At 37.2% G+C, this 18,877-nt stretch overlaps 1 protein-coding gene across 2 annotated transcripts; it reads right to left on the bottom strand.

Annotated features, from left to right (window-relative positions):
- Nucleotides 1–997: 997 nt before the first annotated feature.
- Nucleotides 998–18,176, bottom strand: dok7a (docking protein 7a). 2 transcript variants are annotated; one of them, XM_026215778.1, is made up of 13 exons: nt 18,048–18,176; nt 17,911–17,956; nt 15,930–16,142; nt 13,433–13,633; nt 11,771–11,890; nt 9,840–9,932; nt 7,406–8,130; nt 7,063–7,111; nt 5,816–6,235; nt 5,273–5,361; nt 2,432–2,495; nt 2,221–2,343; nt 998–1,974 (listed from the first exon to the last, which is right to left on the bottom strand). In XM_026215778.1, exons 1-13 carry the CDS (start codon nt 18,099–18,101, stop codon nt 1,811–1,813), a joined length of 2,361 nt encoding a protein of 786 aa, XP_026071563.1. In that variant the 5' UTR covers nt 18,102–18,176; the 3' UTR covers nt 998–1,810. The 2 variants fall into 2 exon arrangements, with proteins under 2 accessions (XP_026071563.1, XP_026071564.1); XM_026215779.1 differs by lacking the exon at nt 5,816–6,235 and having other exon boundaries at nt 1,174–1,974.
- Between the last annotated feature and the right edge of the window lie 701 nt (nt 18,177–18,877).

Raw genomic sequence — 18,877 nt, 5'->3', positions numbered from 1 at the left:
TTAACTAACATCAAACTACCGATTACAACGTAAGCATATGTTTCAAAGTGTGTGTTTATATAACATAACATTTCTTGAATCAAAGTGCACAACAAAATAATCTAACTTAGCCTTAGTTCAGTGTTGTTATTGTGTGGCTTGTGTATTGTATTTAAATGTGAACAGCTTGGCTGTGCAATAAAGGTACAGTGGGGGGTTTGTTGTCTGTTTAGTCCAAGAAGAAGAAAGTCCTGGCAAACTGACAGCAACACAAACTCCTGATGTACTCTGGCGCCGCCTGGTGCTACAGAAACGTTATTACAGACAATATAAGTTCTCATCATTGGTGGCAGTCACTATACCTCTGTCCCAGCAGCACAGGTACAACTATAACGTCACAACTTTAAATATGGGGAATCGTCATTTAAAACAATAAAAAAACTTTGAAATAAATATGGGGAATCGTGAAGTAACTGTTGGATGGTATTTGGCATGAGAAGATAAGCTTCAATTGAAAATCACTAAAATAATGTACAGCGTGAATTAATATCTACTGTATATATATATATATATATATATATATATATATATATATCGAATATCATCAGCAATATATTACGAATATTCTTACTTTTTCATCTCAGAATAAGCAGTTATGATTAGTAGTAAACTGAAGAAATACTTTTAACATTTTGAGCTTTTTCAATATGGCATATGTTCAGAAATATGAATTTCAGATCATTTTACAGATACTGGTTTAATCCTCTTCAGTGTTTTTGAAGAAGATGAGACATGAGGATTGTGATTCCTGTTGCACTCTTCCTAGCTCCAGTTTTTCCCATCAGTGATCGCTATTTTTATATAATTCAATTACATAATTGAATATAAAGTTTCATGTGGGTCAGATATGATTAAATAAAAGTAAACTTGTTTCTAAACATATTTAAGTACACTTAAAAAATACCTTTGTAATAATGTCATATTTAATATGACAATTAAAGGTTAGCTTTAAAGCACATTTTTAGTCATTATGTTTTAATATATCTACATATAATATCTATATCTAGCAGCATCGGTATACATTAACATATTGCAGTTCAAACTGCAATCACAATATATGATAAAATACACATAAACACACAAATCGTGTTCACTTCCTTCAGTGCTGAAAAGAAAAAGAAAATACAGCCCTGAAATGTACAAAGTACAAAACAAGTAGTTTAATGTAAAAATGACTCGATACACTTGAATTTAGGTTAATAAAAAGACTAAAGATGCTACACAAATGCAGCCTATTTAATACAGATGCAACTCGAAAGCCATACAACTAATATTCAGCATTTTAAAGTGAAATGATTCCAAATAAATTAAAAATGCATTTCTGTGCACTGCACACATTTATCTAACATGAGAATACAGAAACAGATTTACGTAGCAGCAGCTCACTGTAGACTGAATGTGTTTGTCAGACGTGTGATATGTGAATATATATTACTGTATTTCAAACATATGTGTATATGCTGTGTTTCTTAAGAGCACAGAGCTCAGTGCCGCTCGCTCAACCCAGTTCAATCCAACAGTGCATTTGATCTCGTGTCTGCTTCTCACAGGCTTCAGAATCCAGGTGTACTTAGTAAAGATGCACGCACATTATGTCAGAGTGGGAACTGTAGCGGAGCGCTGCTTCGCTCACATGCTCTGCTGTGTTCACTACATAGTGAGTTTGACACGATGACACTGTACTATACTACATACTACTACACTAGACACGACACTACGCTGCATTCTGTGTTTCACTGTCTCGACTGATGCAAGTGTTTTGGTCAGTTTGTCAAGAGAAGAGTCGATCTTCAGTGTGAGGAAGTCCTCGTCGTCTCCTCTGCTGCTCCAGTCTCTGTAGGCCTTCCTCCCGCCCCAGTGCATGCTGGGAACCCGCTCTGTGAGCCGCCTCCGTCGCTGTGATATCAATCTGAGCGTATTTACTGGAGCTTTTACCTACAGACAGAACATTTCTTGAGCAGCAAATCATCATATTAGAATGATTTCTAAAGATCATGTGACACTGAAGACTGGAGGAATGATGCTGAAAATACAGCGGAGCATCACAGAAATAAATTACACTTTACAGTATATTTATATAGAAACAGCTAATTTAAATTATAATATTATTTCAAAACTTTTACAATCCTATTAATTAATGTTCTTTTTTGATCTCTTATTAATATCAGTATTATTGTGCACCTCTGACGGCGGCGCTGGACTCCTGCAGATCCAGTTCCATGTAATGCAGCTGTTTTTTGGCCGTGGGGCTGGTGGGGATGTTCACGTATGTCACCACGTCTCCTCTGAGTCTGTCCGACAGAGCTGAACCGGTCACAGAAAACACACACACATCACACACACATAACACACGGCACGGAGAAATCCCAGAAACACACAGATCTGAGATCACCTTCAGTCAGATGAGGAGAAGTCTTCTGTGAATCCGTCATGAGCTCGTACCTGCTGCGCTCCTCCTGACACACAGTTAGAGCGAGAGAGAGAGGGAGAGAGAGAGGGCGAGAGGGCGAGAGAGAGAGAGGCATTTATCCATGGAAAAACACGCCTTTCCTTAGTCCGACTCCCACTTAAGAAGCAACATGTCCGCACCGGTTGATTGTGTAATCTGTCTGAACAGGTTCAGCAGGGTTTCACTGTAAGTGCTCTGGATTATAAAGCCTCCATGTGTTACAAACCCAGCTTTCACACGACTGACTCTCAAAAGCACATGCTGTGTGTGGCCTTCAGCTGTATATGTCTCCTGTATATCTTTTAACCCTTTATATGCATTAAGTTATAAAGTGGAGGGGGGGTCTCAGTGTTTCTGTTTTCCATTTCATGCAATGAGAAATTAAAAATGAAGTAATTTAATATATTAAATTACTTTTCGAATGCTAATAACTAACAACATTAGACCAAATACATGCTAAATTCTAATGATTTTCTGCTTATATATTGGCTGTAAATAACCACTAGATAGTGCTGTTACTACACTGCTTAGACAACTGCCACAATGACAATTACTCTAAATATAGCTTTATAAATGGTTGAATGATCATGATGAAACAGGCCAAGGCAAGTTTATTTATATAGCACATTTCGTACACAATGGTAATTCAAAGTGCTTTACATAAAAGAAAGTGAAATAATCACGAAGAACAAAAATAAATAAAGCAATTTTAAAACTTTGGAAATTATTATTTTTTTAAATACTTACTTAAAATGAATTTAGAACATTTTTAAAATATAAAATGATTTCACATAAAATACAGTGAATATGTAAAATACAGTGCAATCAGTTTGGACATCACACAGTGCTCATTCAACAACTGCACAGCTAAACCGAAGAGTTTTGAGTCTAGATTTAAATGTGACTAGTGTTTTAGCACATCTGATCTCTTCTGGAAGCTGATTCCAACTGCGGGCAGCATAGTAACTAAAGGAGGACTCCCCTTGTTTTGTGTGAACCCTTGGTATTTCTAACTGACTTGAGTGCTCTGTTAGGTTTATATTCAGTGAACATATCTGCAATGTATTTCGTTCCTAGGTCATTTAGTGATTTATAAACAAGTAAAAGTATTTTAAAATCAATCCTGAATGTAACTGGAAGCCAGTGTTAAGGACCTGGTGTGATATGCTCAGATTTTCTGGTTCTAGTCAGAATCCTGACAGCAGCGTTCTGGATGAGCTGCAGCTGTCTAATGGTCTTTTTGGGAAGGCCGGTGAGGAGCCCATTACAATAGTCCACCCTGCTGGTGATAAAGCATGAACAAGTTTCTCCAAGTCTTGGCTGGAAACAAAACATCTAATTCTTACAATGTTTTTTAAATGATAGTATGCTGATTTAGTTACTGCTTTGACATAACTACTGAAACTAAGGTCTGGCTCCAGAATCACACCAAGATTCCTGACTTGATTTTTTGTTGTTTGACCCCTAGAGTCAAGGTATGCATTCACCTTGAAAACTTCATCTTTGTTTCCAAATGCAATGACTTCAGTTTTGTCCTTGTTTAACTGAAGAAAGTTCTGGCACATCCAACTATTAATTTCACCAATGCATTGGCAGAGGGAGTCAATTGGACTGTTATCATTTGGAGATAAGGCTAGGTAAATCTGGGTATCATTAGCATATCTGTGATAGGCAATTTGTTTTTTTCGCATTATTTGACTGAGTGGGAGCATATACAGGCTAAACAAGAGCGGTGCAAGAATTGACCCTTGTGGGACTCCGCATTTCATGGACGTCACTTAGACTTATGCCCTCCTAGACTCACATAATAGTCTATCCCTTCTAAGTATGACCTGAACCATTTGAGGACCATCCCAGAAAGCCTGACCCAGTTTTCCAGTCTCTAATAGTATGTTATGATCGACAGTGTCAAACGCAATCAGAATTTAAGCGAATATCATTTATTATCTTAATGAGCACTGTCTCTGTGCTGTGATGCAGTAGGAAACCAGATTGAAAATTGTCCAGGTATCCATTTGAGTTTAAGTATTTGTTCAGCTGATTAAAAACTACCTTTTCTATAATTTTGCCTATAAAAGGAAGATCAGATATTGGTCTATAATTGCTCAAAATGGTGTTATCAAGATTGCTCTTTTTCAGGAGGTGCTTAACAACTACAGTTTTCAGGGAGATTGGAAATGTCCCAGGGAGAAGTGAGGCGTTCTAAACAGTTAAACAAACTTTTGAAAAAAGATGTGGGAAGTGTCTCAAGATAGCAGGTTGATGGTTTTAGGTTATATATATGGTATATATATGATATATATATGGTATATATATGATATATATATGGTATATATATATATATATATATATATATATATATATATATATATATATATATATATATATATATATATATATATATATATATATATATTGCAGATTTTTCTTTATTAGTTTCGTCTAGCTTTAATATTGTTTTTTTTTTTTTTTTAAGCACTTAATCCACTTATTTTATTTCTTTATATCCTAGTATTTTTTTGTATTTTTTTTTACTTCATTTTAGTTAACAACTTTTTTTTTTTTTTTGATAGTTTTATTTCACATTACAAACCGTTCTGAAGATGATCTGATTCAGCTTCAGCATCACTGCACTCAACACATCAGCTACAGTGTAGAAGGTTAACAGATCCCCAGTGTGTTAAATAATACTGATCATTAATAAAGATGTGAATCTGGCTGCTGTGTTGGGTTGCATTTGTTTTAGTGCTGTATTTTTGCACACTTCTTTTGACTGTAATTCACCTCTAGGCTCCTGTCTGATGATCGGCTGTCCATGATTTCATAGGCAGGATCCATTCTTCCTTTCTCTGCCCATATTCTCTCTCTGTCATCTGCACAGAGACGGAAACAAACACAGGAGCAATGCAAATCAAATATATGCATTTTAAATTCACAAACTATATTCTCCTATACCAGGTTTAAAAATTATTAAGCTATCTTTTCTTCTGCGTATTATATTTTGATGTCTGATATGAAAGAAAAATTATAGACTGTAGGTTTTGGCCTAAAAAACGTCGTATTTTTTTTCAAATGTACGTTTTGCAAATAAAAGGCTCAAAAATCAGACACACTTGAAAATAACCTTTACCCATCCATACCTTCTCAAAAACGGGAGACAACAACAACACAGACAGGTTTGCAGGCAGAAGAAGGAAGGTCATAATTAATACGATTAGACAGAGACTTCTGGAGTGAGGAGGAGAAGATTCGAAGAGTCCTCAAAGGAGAGTTGGGTTAGAGACGAGACGAATCCGAGGTGAGAGTTTGGGCTCGACGCTCTCTTACCTCCTTCAGGTATTCGCTGCAGAGAGACTGTGGAGGAGCAGGAGGACTCTGAGATGTTTCTCCTCAGTTCCTGGACAAACGCGTCTCTGGATGGAGGAGCTGGTCTGAGGAGCCGGCAGCTGTCCTCTCCTCTCCTGCACTGGACACAGTTCTCGTACAGGACGGTGTGTCTGGACGCTGCCATGGCCTCGTAGACGCTGCTTCGGTCCGCTCTCGCAGCAGGACTGTAGTGTGGCAGGAGATCAGACAGACTGGAGGCGTAGTCCTCCGATCGCTTCTCCTCACTGGGCTGTGAGCGTTCAGATGAGGGCCTCCGTTGATCCTGATCGGTCGAAGACGAGTGTCTGATCTCCACTGGCTCCTGATTGGTTGGTGGTTCGGTGACATCAGCAGTGGGCGTGGCTGAATGTTCACCTGGCACTTTAAGAGTGTGTCTGTACTTATTAGCTATATTAAAATGTGCTGTAAATCAACTAATAAATACGAGTGTCTAGACACTTGTGAGAAAGAAAGCCACTTCAAATATTGAAAGCTTGCAGATAATATAATATTATTGAAATAAAAAGCCACTTAAGTGACTTAAAGAGAGACACTTTCATGATTGTTTCATAACACACTTAAGTAGACTTTTAAAGAGTGACCTTTGTAATAATGTTAATTGAAATGTTTTATTTTAAAGAACATTTTGAATCATTGTTTTTATAATCTTTTGTTGTGTTTTTTTCCGATGTATTGACTAACAATCTAAACCACACGTAAAATATTTCATTATCATTTTAACTGTAGTGTGTTATTTGATATTAAATTTCAACTTTATTATTGCAAATAATCAATTGCTGATTAATTTTAATACATGACATAAGTTTAAATTGAAATTGAAATGCTTGTCAGTATATTCAACAGTTAATTTTAACCATATTTCAAAGACAATAGAAGTAATTATGAAATTACATATAAAAATGTACTTGAGTCCTACTTAAGTGTATCAAAAAGCATTCAAAACTTCAGCTAACTGTATTTGATATAAAATTAAAACATAACATATTTTCATTTAATTGCAATAAATATGAGTGTTCGAAAACATTGCATTCGGTTCACACTTAAGTTTATTCTTTCCATAAGTTCTCTTTTTAAAAGTGTGCTAAAGTCACTGTGTACTTCTCTTCTTGTTAGCATTGCATTATGGGTCATGCAGACTGAGTGAAGTCTGAGGTTGTACATGGATGTATTGGCAGTATGAATCTCACCTGTCACAGCGGGCAGTGAAGTCCCTCCAGGATGCGGTGGAAATGTGCCCTGTTCAACAGATAAACCGAGCACATCGATTAACAGCTAACACCACTGAACACTGAACATCTGGATGCAGGAGTCTGTTCTTATAGCACCCCATCAGCCGATCACATTTATCAATAAACTTAAAAAAAGTACATTGACTCTGAAACACACAATATAGTTTATTATTATTCTGAATGAATTTTTGTATTTTCCATATTTACTTACTTTTAGGTTTTAGTCATTTTGTTTGCTTTTTGTTTTTTTTTGTTTTTTTGTGAGTTTTAAGGTTTGTTACCGTGGGTAGAGTATGTTTACCTCGAGTCCTCCGCAGACGGGGCAGCTGGTGAAGAGTGATTTCATCCCAGCAGGAGGAACTGAACAGATCGTCCGATCAAAGCAGCTTTTACTACAGGAAAATCCCTGAGACTCCTCCACTTTTATTAAGCCCTCCCTCGTCTGTGACTCCTCCCCTTTATCAAGCTCTGAATCCGATTGGCTGGGAGATTCTGAACAGGGCTCTATGAGTCTGGTTTTGTCTTGAGATGTGCTGCTGTGTCTGCTGACCTCTAACAGGCTGCGGGGAGAGTCGTACATGAACCGCAGGGACGAGGGAACCTGGTATTCGTGAACGGGACAGGTTGAGCATGAGCACAGGTGTTTCTCTGGGACGGCAGGTGCCCTGTATTCCTCTACCGGACTGGCAGCATCCAGACTTTGGCTGTAGGACGAGAAGCTTCCCGTGTAGGATGAGTGGCTGCCGGTTGCGATGCCGCTGTCAGAAGAGTTCTGTCGACCAGACTCTTTCAGTTTCCGTGAGCAAACAGGATCTGTCTGGACCTGGAGCTTCTCCTCCACCTGAGATCCCATCCTCGATGTTTGTGGGTGAGATGTTTCACCAGAGACGGACAGAATCGGATCGCTCCACAGCGCGGGGCGACCGCTGATGCTGCAATCTGATTGGCTCGTGTCTGAGGTGTCAGAGGAACCAGATATGCTGCGGTCATCACCCGCAAGCGAAAAGCTGGAGTGCGAGCTGGAAGCTTCCAGGACAGAACAGAAAGAAAACAATATTATTTATTCTGATTGCAGATTTAATGCCCATAATGTGAATTTAAAAACAGGTGAGAAACATTCTCATTATTATTATTAGGGGCCAAGCACCGAAGGTGTGTAGGCACCTATTGAAATCGTTGGCGTTATTATTATTCTCCCGTTTCTTCTGCAAGTAAGTCTATGGCAGCCCATAGAATCGCTTGCGGGAAAGTTTTAAATTTGGTAGAGGACAGTGTCAACATGAACCATAGCAAATCTGGAGTCTCTAACTCCAACTCTCTAGTGCCACCACTTGTTCAAAGTTTCAAAATCTTAATGCTAATAACTTTTGAACCGTAAGCCAGAAAATTAAAATATCCTCTGAATCCTTGGCTCATGTCGAGTCGAATGAACACCAAAATTCAAAAAGGTTTAGTTTTTTCGCTATTTTCAATTGTTTGAAAAACCTACTTTTTCAAACTCGTCCTAGACAGTTAGAATGACAGATTCTAGAATGACACGTAAATAAATTTGACGAATACATTTGGCGTATTGAGACCAAACTTGGTGTGTGTTATAATAAGCATGACCTGAGACTACCTGCAGTGTTTTGACACAGCGCCATCTAGTGGTCAGGAGATATAAAAAATGCCAATTTTTGCTTATAACTTCTGAATGGTTTGGTCAAAAATCACAAAACTGGTCTCTTCAGATTTAGTGGATCATGTCGAATCGAATGATATCCAATTTTCTTGTGTCAGTCATTTTAGCCGTTGGCCATTTTGAATTATGTTCTAAAATGCTGTATTTTTTGAATGCATTATCGTATCGTTATGAAAATAATTACAAAAATCTTCGGCTCCATGCCCTGATGGTACTCAAAAAGGTTGGTGGCCACCTTTTGGTCAAAAGTTATAATGAAATATCTAAAGAATTTTAATAACTTTTGAATAAGTTACACTATTGAAATGAAAGTTTTCTCCCTATATTCTTTTGGTCATGCCAAGAACATCAATATCAATTATGCCAAATTTTTCCATACTTCCTGTCCGCCATTTTGATAAATGTTGAAAACCTACTTTTTTTAAACTACTCCTACAGCGTTAGTCCGGATCTTTTTGAACCAGTTTACCAAATCGAACTGATGATGATTTTACCTTTCGGGACATGGACAGTATACCGTACTATACACACAATGGAGGGACTGAAAGCTCTCAAACTAAATATAAAATATCTTAAACTGTGTTCTGAAGATAAATGGAGGTCTTTCTGGTTTGGAACGACATCAGGGTGAGTCGTTAATGACATAATTTAGATTTTTGGGTGAACTATCCCTTTAAGCATATGACAAATATATTAGAAGTTATCATGAAATTACATATACAGTACTTAAGTCCTACTTAAGTGGGTCAAAAACACTTTAAATTCCAAATTAATTTAAAATCAATTTAAACTATAATTCATTTTAATTTAATTGCATTTAGCATGCATTTAGGTGTCCAAAACATTATATTCCGTTCACACTTAAGTATGTACTTTAAAAGCATATTATTTTCTTCATTTTTTAATTGAAAGGACATGATAACATCACTCGAACACATGATAACACAGCAACTGAAGCTCTAAGTAAATCCTCCAGAGCAAAGTTGAAATTTCACCAGATGGAGGTTTTGGTGGCTGCACAGAAAGGAGACAGGTGAGATGGGTGAGCCCTTACCTGTGCTGTGGGACAGCAGACTGAGCCTCCGCTCCAGCTCCTCCGCCTCATGCTTCAGTCTGTCCTGCGCTGAATCTGCACTGATGCTGGCCTCTGAGACACAGACAGAGAACATCAAACCCAACTGTGAGAAGCACAAACACATGATCCACAATATGACATGAAAACAAACAGAACAGGAGAGATTTGATCCGCAGCTGTGCGATTATCTAGAAGATGTTTTAGTAACCTGTGCCTGTTAACAAATTGACTGGTATTTCAGATTCAGATTAATCTGTAATTTTATAATATAATTGAACTAAAAAGATGGCACATCCAATTCACTGTTTTTAGTTTTGTCTCTTTCTGTTGTTTTTCTTTGGACAAACTTCTGAAACACTTCAATTTCCTTCTGCTCCAATCGCAAAATGCGGAGTTGTTACAGATTGTAGTTAGTGAGAGGCATGCTGAGCACATGTTCGGGGGTTACAGCAGAACCCCAGTGTTTGTCTAGCACTTAAAGTGCTATTAATAGAGCAGACATGTGGATGAGATGGCAAACAGCCAGAGGAGCGCTGACCTGAGCAACACACATCTCAGGGGACTTCACAAACACGCACCAGTCCAGAGCCGATTCTACCGCTTTCCATACAGTCTTTCTGATTGAATTGAAACTGAGATGTAGCAGATGGACAGAACATTGCATTTTTCTTCAGTTCAGTCTCACACCTGCGATTGGACGTGAGTGGCTTTGCTTACAGTACAGACAGAGAGGATGAGATTACAGTCATCAGGAATGCTTGTGTATATAAACTGTGACTTTGACCCCTTGATCTCCCATCGTCTCAGAATAGGAGTGAAGCTCGAGTTCTGATTGGTCAGGAGGAGGTGTGAAGCGCTCTGATTGGCTGGACCGATATGTAAACTCTTGTCTTAAATGTCCTAGTAAAAAAGCCTTAGGGCTGATCTTGCATGAATTATAACAGTGGGGGTTCAAAACTGGGGCTACAAAAGTAAAGCAAGTACATTTCAGAGAGAGAGAGAGAAATAAACTAAATGTTACATTTAAATTAAAATGATTTTCTTTAGCTTCATGCAAAGGAATATTACTCTATTAGTGGTAGAAAAAACATGTTATTAATGTAGCACAAAGTTACTCATTTCCAGAATATTTTAATTACTTGTTTTGACTTTAGTACAATGAAACTATAAAAGCCAGTTATTCAATTTTATATAATAATATCACACTTGCTATTTTTCACACACAATATAAATGAATATGCATACATTGCATAAAAAATTAAGTAACTTTCTTTTTTATTTTAGAAACCCTTGTGAAGCAGTAAACTTGAGCATTGGAAAAGGAAATAATATACTTTAAAAGAGTAGACTTAAGTGTGAACTGAATATAATGTTTCCAGACAATTAATTGCATGTTAATTTCAATTAAAAGAAAAATGTTTTTAGTTTAAATTGATATGAAATGTAATTAGCTGAAATGTATAGTGCGTTTGACCCACTTAAGTGGTAAATGTTTATATATAATTCCTTAATTACTCCCATTATTGGTGAAATCTGTATACAATGTGTCGCCAAATGTACAGACGAGCATATATGATGAACTAAAATAAAAATTTCTATACCAAAACTTTTTATTTGACATTATTACAAAGGTCACTTTTTTCACAAGGGAATAATAAAATAGTTTGAATTTACCAAACTGATCATAAAACGAAAAATGTTAAGGCAAACGTTGAATGTCGACTTGAAAAACTTTGTCTGAAGGTTTATAAAATCTCTGCTATCAGAAGGAAATAAAGGTGTGTGTAGTTTGACTATGTTGGGTCCGTATGAGACATACGAGAGAGACAGATTCAGCACAGAGAATTGTGATCTCAGATTGTGGTCTCAGATGAGGGTTTAAACAGAAGTGATGAGACTCGAGCACTGACCTGGCAGCAGTGGCTTCAGTCCAAACGGGGCTCTGGACGGGGAAATTCCACGAACAATACAGTCGAAGAGAAAACTGATCTGCTCGGCCTCGGCACAGGACAAGAAGAACACGCCGGCCCCTGCACACAAACACAAACAGATGAGTGCAATTAAACAACTGAAACCCTCATCCCTACTGTGAAACCTCATGTTCATCAGCCTTCTGTGGAACACAAATGGAGAATGATACTGACGTGAAATATGTGCTGGTTGCTCTTTTCCATGAAAAATGATTAGGAACTGAAGTCTTCAAGCTTCAGAAAGAACACTAACGCATCATTTAAGTTGTCCATATACATTAATCACATAACTGATGAATATTCTCTGAATGTCCTGCTGTGTCTCCAGCTGGTCTTGTGTCATGTGTCAGTTTTGCAGGTGGATGTTATTCATGTCTGACTTGCTCCTTATAGGAAGCTGATGAAGATTGATGAGGTGGAGGTCACTGAGCAGAGACGTCCGTCACTCTACAAACAAGACCACCCAAACCCAGAGGAGGCTTCACAACCACAGAAACAATGTCAGCTGTTACCACACACACACACACACACACACACACACACATGCACATTTGTTTTTGTGTAAAGTGTGTTCATCCCATAGGCGTAATGGTTTTTATACTGTAGAAACTGTATATTCTATGGCCCTACACCAACCCTACCCCTAACCCTAACCCTCACAGGAAACTTTGTGCATTTTTACTTTCTCCAAAAAAACTCATTCTGTATGATTTATAAGCGTTTTGAAAAATGGGGACATGGGTTATGTCCTCATAAGTCACCCTGTCCTTGTAATACCTGTGTTATACCCATGTCATTATACAGAGTTGTGTCCTGATATGTCACAAAAACACACATACACACACACACACACACACACACACAGTCATCATGATCCCCATTCACACAAATCGTTGTAAAGAAACACTACGCACATACAGACTTAACACATAATATCTATGTGTGCGGCATCACATTATTATAGTTCACACAGAAGCGATAACATTAAAGTATTGAAAAACATACACTATTACACTTGTTTTAAAAAGTTAGCATTTTCAGGCCACCAAACTGCCAATTTTGTGTAAATGAACTTCCAAAATGTTTTCCACTTTTAATTAAAAACGGTGTCATGTACACAGTACATGACTACAGCACAGTAGTTTAAGCACTCTCTATGTCAGCTTACTAATGCTATACGAATACAGTAATCCAAGAAACTATATATTACTATAAATAATATTATATAACCATATTTCCATCTTGAAAACTCTCTGGATAATTTTTGCATGGTAATGGATTTGGCCTAGACAGGTGGAGCTGGGGGAGGTGGAGGGTTTCAGAGGTTGAGATACTGTGATATATTCAATGACATATTGCTACTGACTTACAAGCAAAAACAAACTTAGATTTCAAAATGTGGCAAGTTAGTTGGTATATTTTTCCTCATCATAAAAAAGTCCCAAAAGGTGCCAAAGTTTCTTCAAACTTTACATTTCATTATGCGACTCACAGACTGGATTCTGGTGTCTACCAGACGAAGCTTTTGCATTTACACATAATATAGCATTTAATCCAAAAGCTAAAAAAATAGATTTTCATTCATTGTATTGCCATACTCACAATAACCGCAGCGTGTTCCTCCCTCAAACACGAACCCGTTGTTGACCGGTCCATATCGCCGCAGGTCCAGCAGATTCCAGTGCCCGATGATGACGGCCGGCTGGTCTTTAGCGATGACCAGAACATCGTTGCACAAATGCAGAGTCGCCGGGCCGCTTTCCAGTTTAGTGCCGGGCAGCACGGACACGCTGAAACTGTGGACTGATGCAGAGAAGACAAACACTGTGATGTTTATGTACTGTTCATTCAGCTGTGAACAACACACTTACACTGGACATTTATGTTTTCTGAAGGATATACATGGCTCCTTATATTCTTGAAAATCGAAACTCTTAGAAAAGTTTTAATTCAAGATTGGTTTAAATCCCTACTCCAACAAATGGACAATAGTTGTCCTTGCCTTGGCAAACAGCACAAGCTAGAGAGCTCTAGTAAGTGATCCCGATGCCGCTGGCTCCACATGGCAGTAAATCACGTCTGCACAGTAACAGCTTCTCTTTGTGTGATGTGATAAGGGAATGCAGGCAGGGTTAAACCTGTTAGCACTTACTTTGAAACAAAGGGTTTGCATAATCAAAACAAAAAGCCACACCCACACACACACACAACTACACACGTGCTTCTGTCTTGTTTTTGACAAGAACTGTGTTTATTTAGCCTCAGTGCCAGGCGCGAGTCAACCAAGTGTGTAAAACGTACAGTTGACCAGGAGCGTCAGTAGAACAGTGAACTGCACTCAGATGAGATGCTGTCAGGCCATATGTCAGTAAAACCTTTTTTTTGTTCTGTCCTGTCAGCGGTTATACTGTGCTCGTTGCACATTGAAAAACTTCAGTTGCATGCACAAATGTGGCAGCATGCACTGTAGCCTGTTTTAATTTCAAAGTGCAAAAGAAACTATGAGCATGCAAAGTCATATTTATGTCATTAGTTAAAGGTGCTGTAGGGAACTTTTGTAATTTTTTTTTACATATTTATTAAACCTGTCATTATGTCCTGACAGTAGAATATGAGACAGATAATCTGTGAAAAAAATCAAGCTCCTCTGGCTCCGCCCACTGGTCCTATTGCCATTTGCAGAAACTCCATTGCTCCCGGTAAAAAATAACCAATCAGCGGTCCGTAACTTTGTTTATGTTCAAAATTTAGAAAAATGTATATAATAAGCGAGTACACCATGAATCCATTTTCCAAACCATGTTTTTAGCTTTAAGTGTTTATATTGGGACTATTTTAGATTGCTTCGGGGGTACCGCGGCGGAGTAACCCAGTACCTTTGTGATTCTTCATAGACATAAACAGAGAGAAGTAGTTCCGGCTACGATGTTCTTCCACAAGACGCAAGCAGTTCTGTTTATTAACCGCTAGAGCGTCAAAAGTTCCCTACTGCAGCTTTAAGGCATGAAGATACCAAAAAGGCTATTAAAGCTGCCTTAAAAAAGAGCTAATGTGGGTCAGAAAAGATAAAGAGTTATGAGAAACTATGATGCGTGTCAGATCTGCGTCATGTTCAGCAGGGACAGCTCCTAAAGCAGCCCAAATAACCTCATAACTACCTGCTTTTAGTAGAATTTAGTGTTTGATAACTTTATTCAATTTCTGTAAATCTCAGACTTTCTAAAGGTCACATGTAGCTAAATATGACACTTATAATGGCTTTATTTGAAGATTGTTTTAAGTTCTTTTAAATTAGAAGTTGTTATTTTTTTAACTAAATGTTCAAATTGATAACACTTATTATAATGTAATGTTGAATGGCTAGTCAATGGTTAAATATTAGGGGAAAACAAATCCTAGAGACATCAGTAGCTTTGGTACCAGTGATACTTGTCTTCGGTCATAAAAAAGATGCCATTATGTCTTATGTTGTCTTTAAATTAATTTGAAGAATTGAAAGTGAAATTATTGCAATATAAAATATATATTTAAATACTTTAATGTTAGGGGGAATTAATCACAACCACAATGTATCACTGCCTTGAAGAGTGACATAAAATCCCTTGCGTTGATGTCACGATCACCAGCTGGAGCGACCACCTGAAGACACTTCATCCCATTACTCCCATCACTCAGTCTTTGACTTCATTACCCATAATCCTTTGTCACTCATTGTTTGCACCTGTGTCTCATTTGCATTGTTAGTGTGCCCGATATTAAATCAAAATTTATTTTACAAAATAATATTAAGTTGGCCATTGAAAAAAATCTAAAAATGTTCTTATTTATTAAGGCAAATGAATAATGAGAAATACTATTAAAGTAATATAACTAATATTAAATATTTAATTATTCTATGTAGTTTAAATCGATACAAAGAAGGATAAAATGCTATTTAAAATAATTGTAGATTTCCTTTAAATGTTGAGCATGACACACTGCATGATGTAAACTCCTCGAAAGTATTTCACTAAACTCCCTATCCTAAAATACAGTAGCATTTACTATTGATTATTATGGACTGTGAGTGAATATTGTTTGTTGAATGTTGACCTCTGACCTTCCCCGAGGCAGTAGCGCAGCCGCAGGTCCCAGCTCTGCAGCGCCTCCCTGCTGTCGAAGCCGAGCACAGCGGTCTGATTGAGACACAGGATGGAGAGGATGAAGGGAACGCCGTCGCCACCGACACACGCCTCCAGACCACAGATGTGCTCCAGCGTCACGCTCCTCTCCTTCACACCACGCTCCTTACACACGTACAGCACCAGACAATCTGACACACACACACACACCTTAGAGACAGTGAAAACAGCAACTTATCTGATTTAATGCATTAAGAGTTTATTAACCTTCGCATACAGTCATGAAGGTCTGAAGGGTCGATGATCATTTGACTTTGATGTCAAAGACATGACTTTGATTTGGCATACAGTGTTTTTTAACAGTAATATTTTAAAAAAAAAAACACTGTTTGTTTGTCTGTCTGTTTGTTTTTCTAAAATAAATGATACAAAAATACTATGATAACCTACCAAATAAGGTTTTGTTAAGAAATAAATAGTGTTTTTTAATGAATTTAAAGTGACTTTTAATTTAGAAATTAAAAACATCTTTATAATAGAAGAAGTATGTTCTGGTAACTGTATTTATGAAATGAATTTTGTACTTCTGAAAAAAATGAGCTTGTTCTGATTTTTAAACAGTACAACAACGAAAAACAGTAAAATTTTATTTATGTTTTTTTATTTATTTTTATAAATCAGGCTTTTGTTCATCAAGGACCCATTACAATGATCAAAAATGACAGTAAAGAAGACATTTATAATGTTACAGAACATTATTATATTTTTTTTTTCAAATAAATTGCTTTTCTTTTTAACTTTATATTCATTAAATAATCCTTAAAAATAGAATGCATCACTGTTTCCATAAAAATATTGGGCAGCACAACTGTTTTCAACATTGATAATTATCAGAAATGTTTCTTGAGCAGTAAATCAGTATATTAGAATGATTTCTGAAGGGTCATGTGACACTGAAGACTGGAGGAATGATGCTGAAAATACATCTGCGCATCACAGAAATAAATTACACTTTAAAAGATATTCACATAGAAAACAGCTGTTGCAAATTATGAAACTATTTCACTGTTTACTCTATTTTGTAGCCTTGGTGAACAAGATGCTGATCTCATACTACCACATGAGTGTATTGTAGCTCTACTACACACTACTCTAACCATAACCATATCAACATGTAAATTAATCAATGCAGATAGAGATAGATGTTCAAAAACAATTCCTACATCCACTCAAAGATTTAGGTTAGACATGATTCCTGCTACTGTGAAAAAAGCAAACAAACTAACAAACAAAGCAACCTCTGACACACACACACACACACACACACTAGTGTGAACAGCTGTAAAAACGTCTTTCTGATGGCCTGTGATTCGACACTGTCAAACACACTGTGGTGGATGGTAAGATATCTCAGTAAAGCAGTCTGATAGAGCAGGAGTGTTGTTGTACTGGATAGTGAAAGATTCCAGTGCTGTTATATGAGACTCCTGCAACACTTGAGCAGTCAGATTAGAGAGCAGACAGAACTACACAGCCAATACACAGAGAGCAAACAAGACCCTGCCTCAAAAAAACTATTTTACAGCACCGTATCCTATGATATCTAACAGAAATATATATATATATATATATATATGTGTGTGTGTGTGTGTGTGTGTGTGTGTTAACGGTCTTATTATTAAATGTATTCATTTACATATTCATTCCGTTTTTACCAGTTGACGGTAGCTCTTGACTTCCATTGTATTTTGTTTCTGTTTTTCTATAGAAGTCAGTGGCTACCGTAAACTGTGTGATTGCCCAAATTCTTAAAAATATAGATATAAAATATCTCATAAATATTTCATTGCAAGAAATGACTGTTAATTCTAGTAAACCCGTTATTGCTGAAGTAGTAAAACGCAACGTTTATTCTGTTATTCAGATCATTAAGTGTCAGAGAGAGGGACAGTGTTTTACCTGCGACCGGAGAGGGTTTGCGCGCGAGCAGCCAGCGGCTCCTCCACTGCGAACACAGAAACACAGCGACACTTACACGCTTTCTCTCATCAGCTCTCATCAAACCATCATTCGTCTCACACTCACGCTTTCCTTACTTTTTTGCCATCTCTGATCTTAACGGCTCCCTCCGCGATCACGGTGTCGCTCATCTTCCCGTCATGACAGCTGCGCGTGCAGAAGAACTCCGGAGCGCGCGCGCACCGATGGGCGACACATACTGTGTATGTCAGAGGTCTGTCAAAGGTCAGTGTGCCGCTGCGGAACAATTCATTTAGGTCGCACACAATTAACCCTTACAAGCACTGGTGGTGCCTTACGAGGAGAGATGATGTGAATCATAAATTAAAGTATACAATTAAATAAATGTAATTATCTCTCTCTCTCTCTCTCTCTCTCTCTCTCTCTCTCTCTCTCTCTCTCTCTCTCTCTTTCCCTATATATATATATATTGTTTTAAAGAAAATAAAGCTTTAAAGAAAATTGGACTAATAATATTTTATTAAATTACTGGAATGATAACATTTAATTTCATTTTTAGAAACACACAACATTAATAATAGAGCACTGTGTACTTTTTTTTTTTTTTTTTAAATGTCCTTTAAATACAATACAAGCGATAAAAAAGGATAATTTCCATTACTATATTACAGTTATAACAATCTAATAGAAACAATTTTCGATAATGATTACATGAATACTGAATTACATAACAGAATCACAATGCATTACAGCCTACATATCCCCCCAAAAAAGACTTAATTTATGTAAATTCTGTGATGAAATGATACATATATGTGCCAACTATGTCAGAAAAATAGAAATTCAGCACAGAGACCTGTTTGAATGGAAGTCAGTGGAGAAGACAAAACACTTAGTTTATGCTCATAATTTATACTGGAATAAATAACTAAAAACTGTGATTTAA

The sequence above is a fragment of the Carassius auratus genome, chromosome 32 (genome assembly GCF_003368295.1).
Source record: "Carassius auratus strain Wakin chromosome 32, ASM336829v1, whole genome shotgun sequence".
Taxonomy (NCBI): domain Eukaryota; kingdom Metazoa; phylum Chordata; class Actinopteri; order Cypriniformes; family Cyprinidae; genus Carassius; species Carassius auratus.
The sequence above is the reverse complement of the archived record's forward strand: the minus strand, read 5'-3'. Positions and strand labels throughout refer to the sequence as shown.

What these genes read in the sequence shown, in the direction of transcription:
- dok7a (XM_026215778.1), bottom strand. Translation starts at nt 18,101, where the DNA reads ATGAGCGACACCGTGATCGCGGAGGGAGCCGTTAAGATCAGAGATGGC. An exon ending in CCGTCTGCGGAGGACTCGAG is followed by an intron (nt 7,112 to 7,405) that starts GTAAACATACTC and finishes TCTGTTGAACAG; the next exon opens with GGCACATTTCCACCGCATCC. An exon ending in TTCTCCTCATCTGACTGAAG is followed by an intron (nt 2,344 to 2,431) that starts GTGATCTCAGAT and finishes TGACCGGTTCAG; the next exon opens with CTCTGTCGGACAGACTCAGA.